The 15,876-nt window shown below is 49.9% G+C and overlaps 8 protein-coding genes across 8 annotated transcripts; 5 read left to right on the top strand and 3 right to left on the bottom strand.

Moving 5' to 3' along the window:
• Window positions 1-444: 444 nt before the first annotated feature.
• AKAW2_10983A (low-affinity Cu transporter) lies at window positions 445-1,354 on the top strand (the record flags this gene model as incomplete). The annotated part of the gene is made up of 4 exons (XM_041693245.1): window positions 445-534; window positions 654-852; window positions 994-1,174; window positions 1,237-1,354. 4 exons carry the CDS (start codon window positions 445-447, stop codon window positions 1,352-1,354), a joined length of 588 nt encoding a protein of 195 aa, XP_041537703.1.
• A 160-nt stretch (window positions 1,355-1,514) lies between these two features.
• On the bottom strand, window positions 1,515-3,241 carry AKAW2_10982S (putative F-box and JmjC domain protein; the record flags this gene model as incomplete). The annotated part of the gene is made up of 2 exons (XM_041693234.1): window positions 1,515-2,703; window positions 2,868-3,241. The coding sequence occupies 2 exons, from the start codon at window positions 3,239-3,241 to the stop codon at window positions 1,515-1,517; spliced, it is 1,563 nt and encodes a 520-aa protein (XP_041537702.1).
• A 756-nt stretch (window positions 3,242-3,997) lies between these two features.
• Window positions 3,998-5,616, top strand: tif1 (putative eukaryotic translation initiation factor 4; the record flags this gene model as incomplete). The annotated part of the gene is made up of 6 exons (XM_041693223.1): window positions 3,998-4,037; window positions 4,220-4,294; window positions 4,361-4,429; window positions 4,486-4,844; window positions 4,902-5,544; window positions 5,606-5,616. 6 exons carry the CDS (start codon window positions 3,998-4,000, stop codon window positions 5,614-5,616), a joined length of 1,197 nt encoding a protein of 398 aa, XP_041537701.1.
• A 764-nt stretch (window positions 5,617-6,380) lies between these two features.
• On the top strand, window positions 6,381-7,421 carry AKAW2_10980A (uncharacterized protein; the record flags this gene model as incomplete). Its single annotated transcript, XM_041693212.1, has 1 exon — window positions 6,381-7,421. One exon carries the CDS (start codon window positions 6,381-6,383, stop codon window positions 7,419-7,421), a length of 1,041 nt encoding a protein of 346 aa, XP_041537700.1.
• A 104-nt stretch (window positions 7,422-7,525) lies between these two features.
• Window positions 7,526-8,376, bottom strand: AKAW2_10979S (fumarylacetoacetate hydrolase family protein; the record flags this gene model as incomplete). The annotated part of the gene is made up of 3 exons (XM_041693200.1): window positions 7,526-7,953; window positions 8,042-8,253; window positions 8,318-8,376. The coding sequence occupies 3 exons, from the start codon at window positions 8,374-8,376 to the stop codon at window positions 7,526-7,528; spliced, it is 699 nt and encodes a 232-aa protein (XP_041537699.1).
• A 552-nt stretch (window positions 8,377-8,928) lies between these two features.
• AKAW2_10978A (uncharacterized protein) lies at window positions 8,929-9,351 on the top strand (the record flags this gene model as incomplete). The annotated part of the gene is made up of 2 exons (XM_041693189.1): window positions 8,929-8,976; window positions 9,088-9,351. The coding sequence occupies 2 exons, from the start codon at window positions 8,929-8,931 to the stop codon at window positions 9,349-9,351; spliced, it is 312 nt and encodes a 103-aa protein (XP_041537698.1).
• A 501-nt stretch (window positions 9,352-9,852) lies between these two features.
• On the bottom strand, window positions 9,853-10,338 carry AKAW2_10977S (uncharacterized protein; the record flags this gene model as incomplete). Its single annotated transcript, XM_041693178.1, has 4 exons — window positions 9,853-9,867; window positions 9,923-10,042; window positions 10,101-10,184; window positions 10,282-10,338. The coding sequence occupies 4 exons, from the start codon at window positions 10,336-10,338 to the stop codon at window positions 9,853-9,855; spliced, it is 276 nt and encodes a 91-aa protein (XP_041537697.1).
• A 2,561-nt stretch (window positions 10,339-12,899) lies between these two features.
• Window positions 12,900-14,840, top strand: AKAW2_10976A (PWI domain-containing protein; the record flags this gene model as incomplete). The annotated part of the gene is made up of 5 exons (XM_041693167.1): window positions 12,900-13,003; window positions 13,090-13,180; window positions 13,282-13,446; window positions 13,505-14,575; window positions 14,700-14,840. The coding sequence occupies 5 exons, from the start codon at window positions 12,900-12,902 to the stop codon at window positions 14,838-14,840; spliced, it is 1,572 nt and encodes a 523-aa protein (XP_041537696.1).
• Window positions 14,841-15,876: the final 1,036 nt, after the last annotated feature.

Genomic DNA, 15,876 nt, shown 5'->3' with positions numbered 1-15,876 from the left:
CGTGATTGTAGTCGTGGGAAAGCGTCAATTATGAGGAGATTGAGATGGAGAGTTGTTTGGATTAGATGCGAGCGCGCATTGAAACGAGTGTACTGGTGGAGGTGGTGTCGCGATCTCTAGCATCTAGAAGCGGAAGAGAAGTGGAAGTGACTGAATGGATGGCATGGATTGGATGATGATCGCCGCCAGATCTTATCGTTGCTGTTTGGTTGGTTTGCATCCGCGTCACATTATCGCTCCGTCAACTTACGTACACCTGGGAGCTGCATCTCCCCATCTCCCTTGCTCTCTTTCCCTATCTATCTTACCGGTGTGGTTTGCTGGCTTCTTTATCTGAGAGAGGCGTGTGATATTTGCTACGCTGATACTCGCTGTACATAGTGTACTTGACTTCATCATCAACGACTATTCTACTTGTTGGTCTTGCTACGGCCCGACTTCGCGATGGATCACTCAATGCATGGCATGATGGACATGGACCATGGTCATGATCATGGTGATATGGATATGGGTGATGGACAGTGCAATATGAATGTGAGTGTCTTGTTGCTTCTATCTTGGTGCGAGTACAAACGGTGCTGGGAAGTGGAGCTCGCCATTGTTTGCTACAACGTACTGCCCTCCTAGTTCGTCCGGCTAACGATGCTTGCTAGATGCTATTCACCTGGTCTACGAAGAACCTCTGCATCGTCTTTCCCCAATGGCGCATTACCAGCACCTGGTCCCTTCTGGGTTCACTTATTGTCATCGTCCTTTTGACGGCCGGCTACGAGGGGATTCGACAGCTTACACGGCGGTTCGAAGCAGCTCACGCTAGGAGGCTGAGTGCATATACTACGGTTGCTGTTGGAGGTACGTACATCTCAGTTCCTATTATATTTCCTGTATAATGCATGGCGGGGATATTGGAGTCATGGTTTCTTCCTCATCTTCGAGCGCTGGTTATTGGTTTGGCCCAACCTTTGCTGGGATGAAGCACCTGACACCGTGAAGGCAGCGAGGTCCACGACGATTCTGCCACGGCCAATGTCCCTTCTAGCCAGACGCTGCCTGCCCCGAACACCGGCTCACCCCTAGTTGTAGGCAGGGATAGCCGAAGGACCGTCGAGCAAAGAGGCAAGATCACCATGGCAGCTTTGTATGCTGTGCAGGTATTCTATAGCTTTTTCATCATGTAAGTCTTCTAACCCCTCCTATTCACTTCCTGTTCGACTTGGACGAGTTCTAACTGTTCAGGCTGCTCTTCATGACGTACAATGGATTCGTCATGCTCGCAGTTGCCGTTGGTGCCTTTGTGGGATATTTGGCGTTTGGGGACAACACCTCTGCCAGCAAATCGGTTGCTTGTCATTAATGGACTGTAAGCACGAAGGCTTGCCTGAAGTTTGGCGGGAACCGGGCATATTTTAAGCAGTAGCCTCGTTAGGTAGCGTCTTGTCGTTTGGAAACAGCATCAGTTGCATACTCGTCTAATGAACATTCATGCGTTCACTTGCAAGCAGCGGAGACTGCAATTAGGGGACTTCAACATCGCTGTCATCTCCAAACCCGAAGCTAAACCCGCCTCCTTCGGCGGCATCACCTCCGTCTTGCTCTGCATTTCCGTGCACAATTTCGTCCCACTTCCGTTTCTTCCCCTCGTTCTTCTTCTGCAGCTCTGCCTGCGCCTGTTCCAATAGCTCAGGATGCGATTTCTGCATCTGCGCCACAAACCGTTCGTAGGGATTGTTCACGTCCTTTCTGAAACCTGAAACCTGGTCTGCCTTGTTAGACAAGAAGTCCAGCGCGGCGCTCAGGTGGGCACGGGGTATGAAGTTCTGAGTAATGGCAATAGCTGGCTCAATGTTGACGACCAAGTGCCACCAGCCCGAAGGAACGTGGAGAATCTCGCCCTCGTGACAAATCCCCTCGATGCAGCCTGGGCTACGTCGTGCCTCGGCGTGAAAACCGAAAAGCCACTCGGCAATGCTGAGAGGGGAAGTCACTTCACTCTGGTCGTCTGACACATAGACGCCCGGAGGCGGTGGGAGCTTCGAAGACGATGGGAACATGATCCAGTATTTTGAGCCACGGACAACCGCATTCCAGGCGCTGGTAGCGTTCGGGTCCTTGTGGAAGGTACTTCCAGACCGCTCGGGTCCAATGATCAGCCATTGCCTGTCTGGGCGATCGTTCCCCAGCACGGAGAAGAAGTCCTCTCCAAAGCAGCTGGGAGGCCAGTAAGTGGCGTCAGGCTCCTGGTCCGGCTGACCGACTTTGAGGCCCATTTTTGATACAAAGGCCCGGTCGAACAGATAGAGGGGACTCTCGTCGGAGTTGTTGTGCATGTAATCAACATAAGTATGGAGCGGCCAGTCCACTGCCTCTGCGCGGAAAATAGCCTCGCCGTAGTGATCCAAAAGCATGTTTACGGACCAGTTCTTGTAGGCTGGCCACTGTTTCACAGGCTCAGTCAAGATGAAGGGCGTGTTGCTCCATTTTTCATTGAACTCCTCAAAAGAGAGATCGGGGAGACGAGCAATTTGGTTGCGGGCAGGGATATTCTTAATATAAGGATCTAAAGAAATATGGGCGCAGTGGAAGGGCCGGTGCAGGACATCCGAGAATAGATTCGAGCAGTCTAGGATGCACTCTTCCGACGGAGGAATGTTAAGATAAGTTGAGCGCCATGTTCCTTTCCATGAGAACGAGGCGGGAGGAGAACTGACTAAAGCGTTAGTGCAATGCTCCAGGCCGTCTAGCTATAATTCTACAAATGCGATGATTCAGTAGACTGCCACGTCCCAGAAATCAACAAGAATAAGCAGTCCCCTGGCAAGCAGATGTAGACAATAGCAATAATGTAAGAACAAAGATCTATATCTCACCCGGTGAAAAGAGCTTTCCAGAGATCCTCGGCTCTGGTGAAAGCATAAAATGCCTTGCACGTCTGTCCAATATTCAACAGACTGGGACCATCGAGGTATTCGAGCAACATCAATATCGACTCATCCGGTAGAATGTTAAAAGTGCCAATTGCATGGCGCAGGTTCTCTGCGGCGAGCAAAGCATTGCCACTAGGCTTCACGCCTAGAGGATGGCCAGGAATTTCTTCATGACCAGACAGATCCTCAACATCGGGCTCTGGATGAGAAGAGTAGCTATGGGCAGCTACTGCACCGCCGAGAGGACGAGCACAGTCCAAGGAATTGATATCCGGCATTTTCATGATTATTATTTGAAGAAAAAGAAAGAGACGCATTGAATTGTAGGAACTTTCCCAATTGGGTGGGGAACGACTAGACCGGTCACAGACCGGGCGGCGGTGGTGGTACAGACTAGTAATGAACAGCCCACACAACCAACGGCCAGGGCTGTCAGGCAGGGAAGATACGGGGGGTCTTATGCCCAACCCACCCATAAAAAACACTCCTGTGGACTTCCTAAGCGGCAATACTATGGCCCTACGCAGTAAAAGACTTGCCTCCTGGGCATCGAAAATATTACCAAAGATTTCCCTCCGTAGTCTAGCCAGCGAATAAGGAAATAATGACAAAATTCCCACAAGGCAAGTACGTGGGCAGGTTACCCGATCCAGTAGGCGGTGCGTATCGGCTAGGCTAAATTGGCGCTAAAAATCAAAAATTTCACCGCGACAAATGGAAAAATGGCAGACACAGGGAAAGGAAAGGGAAGAAGAGAAAAAAAAAAAGTTCGCAGTGCTCGTCCCGCCGCTTCTGCTCCCCCCATTTTCCCACACCATCTTCGGTCATCCAACTTGAACTTCTTTTCTCTTCCCACCCCTACGACTTTTGAAGTCTTTGTGATATCTCTCATCCCCCGAGAGTTGTGCTACCAGGTTCGTTGCTCTCTTCCCAGTGTTTCTCTGCGCATTGCGCCCTCCCCCACCATCCTCGCCTATCGCTAACAAGCCTTTTCCAGTTTTAATCCCAAAACCCCACCGTCTTCTTCGATCACAGCATCTCGCCTGTGATCTTCTTACAACAACACCGCAATCATGGCTTCTAACGACAAGGGTTTGGAGGAGATCCCCGAGGGTATGTGTTCCTACATCGCTTGCTTCATTTTTTTCACAGCGAATTTGGGGTCTATATTTATCTACTTCGCTGGACAATGGGGCTCGTTCTCAAGCCAGCAGAAGAAAGAGATAAATCGCCACAACCCATCACCGAAATATACTTGGAAACAAAATAGCTGACCATAGTTTTCACGTCAATAGGACAGATCGAGACCAACTACGATGAGGTCACCGACTCCTTCGACGCCATGGACCTGAAGCCCGAGCTGCTTCGCGGTATGTGATACAAATTTTATCGTCGCCCTGGTGGGGTCTGTGCCAACATGTTCTGACGACATCCAGGTGTCTACGCCTACGGTTTCGAGCGTCCCTCCGCTATCCAGCAGCGTGCCATCAAGCCCATCATTGCCGGTAGGTTTTCCCCGCACGGTCGCCCATAGTCCATAATGCTAACTAGAGCATCCCAGGCCACGATGTCATTGCCCAGGCTCAGTCTGGTACCGGAAAGACTGCCACTTTCTCCATCTCCGCTCTCCAGAAGATCGACTCGGAGCTCAAGGCCTGCCAGGCTCTGATTGTCGCTCCCACCCGTGAGTTGGCTCAGCAGATCCAGAAGGTCGTTGTCGCCATCGGTGACTTCATGAACATTGAGTGCCACGCCTGCATTGGTGGTACCAACGTCCGTGACGACATGAACGCCCTCCGCGCCGGTCCCCAGGTCGTTGTCGGTACCCCCGGTCGTATCCACGATATGATTGAGCGCCGTGTCCTCAAGACCGACCAGATGAAGCTCTTCATCCTCGACGAGGCTGATGAGATGCTTTCTGTAAGTCCATTTCCAGATCGGCCCCGAGAGTTGTGCCTTGGCTAACAACATAATCAGCGTGGTTTCACCGAGCAAATCTACGACATCTTCCAGCTCCTCCCCCAGTCTACCCAGGTCACCCTGCTGTCCGCTACCATGCCCCAGGATGTCCTTGAGGTCACCACCAAGTTCATGCGTGACCCCATCCGTATCCTGGTCAAGAAGCAGGAGCTTACCCTCGAGGGTATCAAGCAGTTCTACATTGCTGTCGAGAAGGAGGAGTGGAAGCTCGACACCCTCTCCGATCTCTACGAGACCGTCACCATCACCCAGGCCGTCATCTTCTGTAACACCCGCCGCAAGGTCGACTGGCTCACCGACAAGCTCACTGCCCGTGACTTCACCGTCTCTGCCATGCACGGTGACATGGAGCAGGGCCAGCGTGATGTTATCATGAAGGAGTTCCGTTCCGGATCTTCCCGTGTCCTGATCGCCACTGACCTTCTGGCCCGTGGTATCGATGTCCAGCAGGTTTCCCTGGTCATCAACTACGACCTTCCCGCCAACCGTGAGAACTACATCCACCGTATCGGTCGTGGTGGTCGTTTCGGTCGTAAGGGTGTTGCCATCAACTTCGTCACCGCTGACGATGTCCGCATGATGCGTGAGATTGAGCAGTTCTACAGCACCCAGATCGAGGAGATGCCCATGAACGTTGCTGGTAAGCTAGCCTTGGCCCATACTCAAATTATCGTATCGTTTATACTGACTTCTGGTTCTAGACCTCATCTAAACTCCCTAATACCATCACCTAACGTCCCTCGATGCGGATTACGAATGCAGTTGCCAATAACGCTCCAAGGGTGAGCTGCGGTGGGAAAGACGTTTTGACATCGTTGCGCTTCTCTTGGTAAAGGAGAATCCTTCAAAAAGTGGCTTTCTGTGTCTCCAGCATTTTCTCTTTTAGCAGTGGCGAGCGGGAACCGTCTTAGTCTGCGTGTTTCTGTCTTGTTCTGTTTATGGTTTCCTTTGTCTGTTATTGCTTATGGAGATGCGACACGCTTGTGCGATTTTATTGCTGTAATTCATGGTTCTCTTCCGGAAACGCTTTTTCACACCTTTTTCCTTTGCTCTGTACCTAGCTCGCTCTCTGGTTGGTTAAGGATGCTGCGTTCATACTTGACCAAGAGGTCGGGCCAAAAATGTGATTAGTTCAATCAGGCTTTCTTTTCCTCGAGGCACTTTGGGTGGACGAAGATACGATTATGGCTCGGACTGGTTGTATACCTGTGTTCACTAGTATAGACAAGAGAGGTACATACCATTCCATTAGTTTGTTTTTCAATAGTCAATCTTCAACCCTTGGTTTTGTGGAAGGCGCTCCAACTTGTAGGGACTGGACTCTACTTCGTACAGACACAGCCTAAGCATAGTATACTATGTATACCACCCTTCCATCCTCCATTCTCCACGTCCTCCACAACACATCCCATGTCCACAACCACTCTATGCCCACGAAACTCAATCCCAACTAAATAAAGAACCCTCCAAATACCAATGAACAACCCACGCCGACAACCAAACCCCAACGCCCCCCACCCATCCACCTTCCTCTGGGCCCACGAACTCCGACGCGAAAACATCCAAGTCGTGAACCAACTCAACCGCATCAGAGCTGACCTCGCTGTTGCCAATGATACCATAGGGAATTTGAATCACAAGCTTGAACGTCTAGATCTACAAGCACGCGAGGAAATTATCAGATTAGAGAATAGTCTGAAGGAACTTGAAGCTCGATTCGACACTAATCTACGAACTGGTATTGAGCGGGTTGAGGAACTCGAGAATGAGAATCGCCAGCTACGGGGTAGGATTGATGGGTTGGAGAGGCATGCTCGTGAACAAGTGAGAATGGAGGACGGTATTCGCGTGAGAGTGCTGGATGAGGTGAGAGATATGATGATGGAACGGGGAGAGAGTCGTGTGAAGGTGGAGCTGGGAATTGGAATGGGGAGAGGGGATGTTGTCAAGGCTTGCTCTGCTGGGTCTGATGTTCTTGTGCCGGATTCAATGCCTATGGGTTCCGTTCCTGGTGTTGGTGGGAGAAGTGGGTTGTCGTCGACGCTTTCTGATACTACGTGGAGGACGCCTTCTTTGGTGGGTGAGAAGACTGAGGAAGTTGGGACGGAGTTGGAGGGTGTCGTGAAGCAGGGTGGGAGATCGTTGGCTGATTATTTCGCTGCTGCTGAGGGGATGAGGCGTGGATTGCAGGCACAGAGGGATGAGGGTGAGGTTGTCAGAGCGGTTGTGCGAGGTCTTGATGACTCTGGTATCCGGGCTTTGATCGAGGAAGAGATAAGCCACGTTGGGTGGTCTTGGAGTGCTTTGAGGGCCGTCATGCTGAAGGTTATGGAGGACAGGGAAATGCCTATACAGGAGCCAGTCAAGGAAAGCGAGATGCCCAATTGCAACGTCAAAGTTGAGTCGACCAATGCTCACCAGGTCCAGCACAAAAGGCAAAGAACGAGGAGATACATACCCATTGTACCGGCTGATGAAGAGGATGAACGCATTGTTATGGAAATGTATCGCCATTGAGAGACCGACTTACTTTTTCATTCCAGATAGTCTATATTGGAGAAGAACCAGGGTATGTATATACAGCGTCTATCTGATACATATATCTTGCTCAAGACAGCCATTTAGGTCTCACTGTACCGGTATCTACCCTCACGGTCCTTGACCTCGACCTCAATGCGACCCTCCTCAAGCTCCTTACCGTCATACTCAATGGACGCCTTCATGACATCGCCAGACTTGACCTGGCCCACACCCTTAGGGGTACCAGTCAGGACAAGGTCACCCTTCTCCAGAGTCATGACACGGGAGATCTCCGCCAGAAGTCTGGGGATGCGGTAGAGCATCAGACCAGTGGAGTCGGCCTGGCGCATTTGCGATCCAACGCTCAAGCGGAGGAAAGCATTGTGAGGGTCGGGAAGACGCGACTTGGCGATCTCCTGAGAGACAGGCAGGAAGGTGTCGAAGCCCTTGGCGATGGTCCACGGGAGGCCCTTCTTCTTTGCTTCTTCTTGGACGTTGCGGGCGGTCATGTCAATACCGAGGAGGTAGCCTATATTCGCAATGATTTTACACACAGTTAGTTCATTGACGCTCCTTATCATCCGCAAAGAGAATAACAGCACAGGATCATGACTGACTGTGAATCGCATCCAAGGCACCCTTATCGTCATTCGGGTCCAGATCCCGAACGGTCTTGCCCATCACCAGCGCCAATTCGACCTCATAGTGCAGGTTGGTTCCCTGAGGGCGCAGCACAGGACCTTCGCCGGGGCAGAGGATAGCAGAAGCGGGCTTCAAGAAGAAAAAGGGCTGCTTGGGCTTGGTGTTGTTCAGCTCTGTGATGTGGTCGCTGCGGTTGACAGTCTGCGTTAGCGGAACCTCGTCATGCGGAGATGTGGTAGGATAGAACATACGCATAGTTTCTGCCAATGCAGATAACCTTTCTGCAGTTGGCCCTGATCGCGGAGGCCATGATGAAGTGTTCAATTTGCGAGGATGGAGGGGAAAGAGGAATAATTGAGGGGGTGGGAATGGAATGTAGAGGCAATGAGGCCTGGCGGATAATAATATAATCGGCCAGTCGGAGCTCGGCCGATGCGACGCACGGAAAGGTGCTCCGCGCGCTGGGCGTGCGGAGAGGCTCGGATTCTCCGAGATTCGGAGGGTTGAGCCGGATGATTGGGGATGATAAGAGGGTTGTGTGGGGAAGTAAGTGGGATTGCGATAATGGCAGTTGTTCTAAAATGTAATGTGATTTTAAGGAATATGTGCAGACAGTTGTTTGTCTGGAAGTGAGAGTAGAGATTGTGATGAGCTGACAATGTTTTGTTATTCTCGTTGTTCCTTACGTCACCCGCTCAGTTCTTGAAGGGTGTTTTATCACTGCATGTTGACTACATTCTTTGCACTGCATCTGTACATAATCATCTGAGTTAATCCTAAAGAACAGAGCATCTTGTCAACTTCATCTATCGCATTGTTGCAGTATTACACCAGATTCCCAGTGATCCGAACCAAGACCGCCATGCAAGTAGCAGAGATCCTCTCCGATCTGACATCCCTGCGCGTCTGTGTATGTCCTCCCCAGTCTCCTTGTATGTGGTGGATCAATATACGTACTCGTCTGCAGTACAGTATTCAGACTACCTCTCGTCTAATATCTAATAGCTGATATCAATGACAGGACCACCATGACGCTCTCGCTCTCGTTACCGTCAATGAGCGAATACCCCAACCCACAGACCAACTAAACCTCAAAGCAACAGACACTACCCCATCAGGCTCTGAAGTGAATCCAGGCAGATACGGAAATGATGATCTCCGTCGCGCAAAAGAACTCGTCGACTTGCACTACGAATTCAAAGCCCGTCATGCGCTAGGCACGGTTGATGAGGAGCTCTCGCGTGCAAGGGAGGAAGTTGCCCGAGTGCTAAGGGAACTTAGCTAGTTGTGGAAACGTACTACCTTGGTTTCTAGGCTGTTCCTGAATTCTGTTTTCCTCTTATGCATATGGTTGTTTTATTCGGGCTGGCGTTATCAGTGATGTATTATATGACCTTGTTACAAGGGAATTTAGATATGCACGATTGACTTTCCCAAGGTGCTATGACTTCTAGAATGCTACGCCTGGTAGGAAGCCTTATTGATGTAATATTGGGTAGGTCCCACAACTTATGTAGATTTCATCTCCATCTGAGGTATTAAGGAAGGCTTGGTTTCTAGCCTGCAGAGAATTCACACAAAGATGGCTACGGTACTTGCTTCTGAAAAAGAAGAGTTGGAATTTAATGTCCTTCTTTATTCTGTATACTATTCATGACCTATCTAGACTGTTGATCTTGCCGCACGTTCTCTTCATCGGGTGATCAGCGTCACTGATTCATCAGGAGATTGTCTACTAATGGCCTGATATTCACGCCCAACAGATAGTTCAGTACCAGTCAGATCTCTAGAATGCAACACCCTTCACGCAGTTTGTCAGCAAGCTTGTTTACTCATTCCGCTCATGGATCACATACATTCGGAAGGCCCGGACCAAAAGGACCTTCAAAGTCTTTCGCAGTAGCCTCTTGGGCGTCTTGATTGTCACGCTTGACAGACGACTGGATACTAGTTAGATCTCCACGTCGACCGAGGCCCTTTCACAAATCTATGATTAGCTGATCGGTGATCATTCTTAGAGAAAGCATATCATACAAGGGTATCATCAAGCAGACCAACAACAACACCTATACCGTCCTGTTGAGTCGCGGCAGTGGTGGACTCCTGACTCGAGAAATCCTGTCAAGCACCGCATTAGCGAGTTGTCCGAACCCGTACATGAGTAGCAAACAGAAAGCTACTACTATATAGAATATGTTCATATTCTGTTACTTACAGTCGGCAGGGCCAGGGTCGCGAAGACCAGTAACAGAGTAGTGAAGATATACTTCATCTTGAAGGATAGTAGTAGAAAGAAGTTAGATACCAGTAAAATCTAAAACTCAGAGAACAAGAAGAATGAGTTGACTGTGTTGACTACTGAGTCAGTTTGTATCTGTTGCACTGAATGAGAGAAGATATCCTGGTATGGGGGCTCCAGGCCGGCTTTTATACCCGAGCTGACCAAATGGCGAGACCCACGACTTCAGTTATCTAATCCTTAATCTCTCACCGATGTGTATATATCTTTTCATAGCTGAAAGTATCTCGTGCTCCTGTTGATCATCATGCAGTCTTGGACGAGCAATTCAAGTGATCTGTACTTGTCATTCGGGGTAGGTACTAGGGATTAGTCCGTACCAGATGTCTGAAGAGGGGAACGGAGCGATGATCGACAATAGGAAGGCTATGCATGTCCCCTCGTCACAGTGGCACAGAACCAAACTAAAGCTACGCCCAGTTCTTGTTACTGGCCCTTTCCAGGATGATATGGCGAACAAATGGGATGAACACCCTCTGGAGGGGATGCAGCCAGTTAGAAGGAAGACGGCTTGTTGGGGCAGCGAGCAACTAGTGAATGAGATGTCTTTCTTGTCTACTCATTGGCTTCTCTGAATGCAGCATCGCAATAGTGTAGTAATGTTTACTTCTTTTTGGACAACCTATTCGCTGCGGCTCGACACTATTACCCACCTACCCTTTCATCCAAAAAGCAATAAGAATTCCTCCAAGACCCGGACAATAAACCTGTTTTGAAGTCTTGCTCGCCTCTTGGAAGCATATTTTGCCCATCAGATCAGAGGTTCTCAGAGCTAGAGATCTGCTTAGAATCACGAGAATACCGAAAGTTCCAAGCCCTTTCTCTCTTGCCTTCACCATCCATAGGTCTTTCAGGTTGTCTATATGCCGCAATCAATCTACACCCGGAATTCAAAGGCCCTTTTTCTCAATCACAGTATAGCCTAAGAGATACTGACACATGGAATCCACGCTCGCTTTATACACGAGCTCACCCTACAATATCACACTTGCAGAACGCCGGATTGGTTCCTTCAATGCCCTGGTTACACCACATAGGCTATCGATTGGAGTAATGCATTAGCCTCGGCTTCATCTACCGAATTATCCAGATCCCGTAGGATGATATGTATTTCCCGATGTGTGGGGGATAAAGCATGGTCAGTTGACTTCCCCCGAGAACAATGAGTCCAAAGAAAAGTAGGTAGACGTGGACCCGTCGCCGCTTGAGAGGGTGACTCTATCACGCGGTCTTTTTCACTTCTATTGTCATCCTGCAACCCCAAGCCTCGAGAGTCGGGGGGTATTCGCAATGAGCAAGTCCAAGTATCAAGAAGTACCTGAAGACGATGAATCGGGAGGGTCTATTAGGACGCACTGAGACTCCTCATTCGAGTCTGACCGACTCCCGGTCTCAAGATATCTTCTTTATGTGTCACTGGGGATCAGCCTCCTCTTAAATCTTATCAATTTGTTCTATATCATCCAAGGTTCGGGAGATATTCGCATTCCAAACCCTATATATTGTAAGTTAAATTGGAGACAGTTTTTCTCGGATTATTACTGCTAAACCCAATGACTAATATCACTGGTTAGTTAACATATTGATCTTGCGAGATAGCACCAGCGAACCAGATCATAGATTATAAGACGGTGACCTTTAACAGCGGCTTCGGGCCTGCTAGAACTTCATATATGGGCCCTCCTGGTGACGCGTATGATAAAGCGTGGGATGACTTTATAATTGTATGACATCCTGCCCTCTACCTCTAACTTTCATATCGAAATGCTCTTACCAAGCTTGGCCTTTTTTTTTTTTTTTTTTCCCTCCCTTTGGAACAGATGAGATCATCAAAATCCCGCAGTGAGACGCGGCCAAGCTAATCAATCATACAATTCCAATTGCCTCTCAGCCAGGCATGTATGTAAGTGGACTCGACGTTTTTCATCAGCTTCATTGCCCGGTATGTGTTGTTTTCTCCTCTATAGCGGGAATACTAATATACTAACCCCTTCCTATCAGCACCACCTCCACAAAAATGCCTGGGGTCACGACATGGGCCTCAACATGAGTGATCCTGAAGCAGTGGAAGGGTTTTGGCGCCATCTCGACCATTCTTCAGTGGAGAAGGTGTATATAATATTTGAATATCAATAGTGACCATGGTTACAGTATGAAGATTTGCAGAGGTTCAGTGACATCCCACACCGTTGAGGATATAGAGTTAGAATCATGCCTAGTAAAGACTAGAGCTGATCAGTAGTACTTCGAAGCTTTCTGAAGGAGAAGTACTGGCTTGGCGTTCCAATGGCCATTGAGAGTTAGTAACACTTGGGTACTCGAGAAGGTAACTAGTAGTAATGATATCAACTTCCCAAAAAGGCAAGATTGAAGCTATCCTCGGTCCGACTGCGACTCCGGCCTTCGGGCATCGACAAACACCCAACCCGCAGTCTCGTGGCTGGCTCACCACCGCAGCTGTTCACGCGCCGGTCGCTGCACCTATTGTCGACTCCTCATTAGCTGTTGGTTCTCTTGAACTAGGACTAGAAACCATGGCGACAAGCGTGGATGCCAAGCTGCTGAAGCAGACCAAATTCCCTCCGGAATTCAGCCGGAAGGTGGACATGACCAAGGTCAACATTGAGGTGATGAAGAAGTGCGTTGCAAAAGCCCCAGTCCAAGTCTTATCGCGAGGTGCTGTTATCACCCGGGTCTGGAACTAACACTTTTAAATTATTGCAGATGGATTGCTGGAAAGATCTCCGAGATCCTGGGAAATGAAGATGACGTCGTTATTGAGCTCTGCTTTAACCTTTTAGAAGGGTCGCGGTTTGTATGTACAACCTTTTACCTTTTGCCTTCCATGCTGATTTGCTATGTTTTACCTGGCGTTCAGCCATCCAAGCTAACTGGTTTCACTTTGCATTATCTTAGCCCGATATCAAGTCCCTGCAGATTCAGCTCACCGGATTCCTCGATAAAGATACTGGCAAGTTTTGCAAGGAGCTGTGGTCGCTATGTTTGAGTGCCCAGGAAAACCCCCAGGGTGTGCCCAAGGAGTTGCTGGAGGCGAAGAAACTGGAGCTTATCCAAGAGAAGGTGGGATATATTACGGATGTCCGGGTGCTGGTCTCGCGCTGACGCCCTCGTCATCTAGATCGAAGCGGAAAGAGCCGCCGAAGAAGCCCGCAAGCAGAAGGAACAGGAGCGCGCACGAGAACGAGAACTTGAAGACCTTCGACGCAGAGAACGATCTGAGCGCACAAGGGGAGGAAGAAGAGGCGGTGGCCGCGGTGGTCGAGACTTTGATAGACGTCGGTCGCCTCCGCGACAGCGCAGCCGTGACCGTTTCCGAGGTCCGCCTGGCAGACGAGAGTTCGACTCCTACGTGCCCTCAGGCTCTCGTCGAGGCCGTCGGCCATCCCGTTCGCCCAGCCGCTCTCGCTCTCGCTCCGTGTCTTCCTCGCGCTCGCCTCCACCACGTCGGCGCCATCCTGGCAACGACCGGAACCGACGACGTCGGTCAATTAGCGGCTCTGTCTCCCCGGACCGCGGTGATCGCAGGAGGCCCAGGAGACGCAGCCCTGATTACGGTGATCGTGCAAGATCCAATACCCGCAGTGAATCATCACGCTCACGTAGTCCCAGAAGAGACCGACGGAGACGGAGATCCGTTTCTTCCCGCAGTGCATCGCGTTCACCTGTCCACAGAGACCGACGCAGGAGAAGAGGTTCTTCGGCATCAAGGTCCCGTTCGAGGTCGCAAGGGTCGGATGGTAGCGGCACCAGACGCAGAGGATCATCGCACTACTCTTCACGAGATGATAAGAAAGAATCCACCGCTGATATTGCAAAGGCCCGCAAGTCCCGTGACGACCGTCGCTTGAGTCGCAGCAGAGAGCGCAATGACACCCGCAGACGCCGGTACTCATCCCAGAGTGTCAGCCGCAGCCGCAGTCGAGGCCGTTCCCGCAGCGCCAGCCAGGATTCCCGGAGTCGGAGTCGGAGTCGCAGCCGTAGCCACAGTCGCATGAGGGACAGGAAGCGGCGTCGGTCCATTGAGAGATATGCCCCAGTTGCACGGAGACGGCGCAACACGTCCTCCGTATCCGTCCCCAGTGATAAGCGAAAGAGGATGGCTGATGAAGACGAGGATGCCGCCAAACGATCACCCCCGCCGGCTGAGAAGCCAAGCTCGAGCGACCACGAGATGAAGGATGCCACTGAGGTGGGTGAATGATTTCTAAGGGTCCTCTTCACACAAAATCTATGATTTCCTAAGTTCGTTCAATGCCCACAACTCTGCTCTGCCCCTCTCACTGTAAAGACCTAAACTAACCACCTAATTGCAGACTGCTGTTCCCTCCAATAACGCAGCTCGTGTACGCATCTCCAGCTCCGAACTACGCGAGAAGCTGCTCCGCGAGAAGATCATCGCGATGCGCCGGACCGCCTCGAGCGACAAGGTAGGTAGCTCTACATCTTCAAGGTAGTTCTCATGCCCTACCGTTCAGGGCACACACAGCTTCACCTACATAAACCACATACCAAAGCCCCACTAAAGAGCGAAGGATTGGAGGATTCCGCAACTCAATATTTAGCGATCTATTCACACGTGGTAATGTCACTATAAACAATAAACAAAAAAGAGAGTTTGCATCCTATGCCTGTCTCAGCAATATCTCCGTCAATAGTCCAACTACCCCCTGTACCATCATACTTTAATTTATTCTCCTTCAAAGATCAGACCACGCAATCCCAATTCCGCGGAACGGACAGCAAAGTTTGCTTGGCAAGTAAATTAGTAGATACTAGATAGTCTACGTTCCCAAATATCAGTCCGGGGGGAACCCACTACTAGCGCACTTAATTTAAACAAAGTTTATCCGGCATGCGACCGTTTTCGGGGCATTCTCCACAAGGCTAGGTTGACTATTGAATATTGGGTTGATCGACTATTGAGACTATTGTTTGTCGGTTTATTTAGACCGTCGAGCCGTTGGTATAGCAGATGCTCAGTTATTAGGGAGATCTTAATAAGTGGTTGGTTGTGTGGTTAGCTGGGGAGGTGTGAGTATGCCCCTATTCTATGTGCTGAAGAGTCAGGGGGTATGGGAGTAGATTTCATAGGGAGTTAGTGGGCTGTAGAGTAAGACATGATATTTTGTATTCAGGAATTAAATAGAAGGATGGAATAGCGTCATTGAACACGCCGTTCGGGATTCGTATGTGCTTCTGCTTTCCCTATGCGTAGTCATTAGTTATCGGGGTTGACACATGCATCTTGTAGAAGACACACCCTATGTTGAGTAGTACACAGCCTATGAAGTATGCCCTCCATGGGTGTCTAGATCAATTCAAGAGATAGAGGTACTAGATAGCTAATAGGGCTACAGCAAAATTACACTGTAGTCACAGGTTCATGACTGAAGAAGCCATCGACATCATATCAAGGTGATGGGTTATTCACCAGTTGGTCATCAAGCATTGGAAGTTGCTGAATGACATCTATAACACCACTTCATATAG

This window comes from Aspergillus luchuensis, chromosome 1, assembly GCF_016861625.1.
Source record: "Aspergillus luchuensis IFO 4308 DNA, chromosome 1, nearly complete sequence".
NCBI lineage: Eukaryota > Fungi > Ascomycota > Eurotiomycetes > Eurotiales > Aspergillaceae > Aspergillus > Aspergillus luchuensis.
This window is presented reverse-complemented; position numbering and strand designations above follow the sequence as displayed.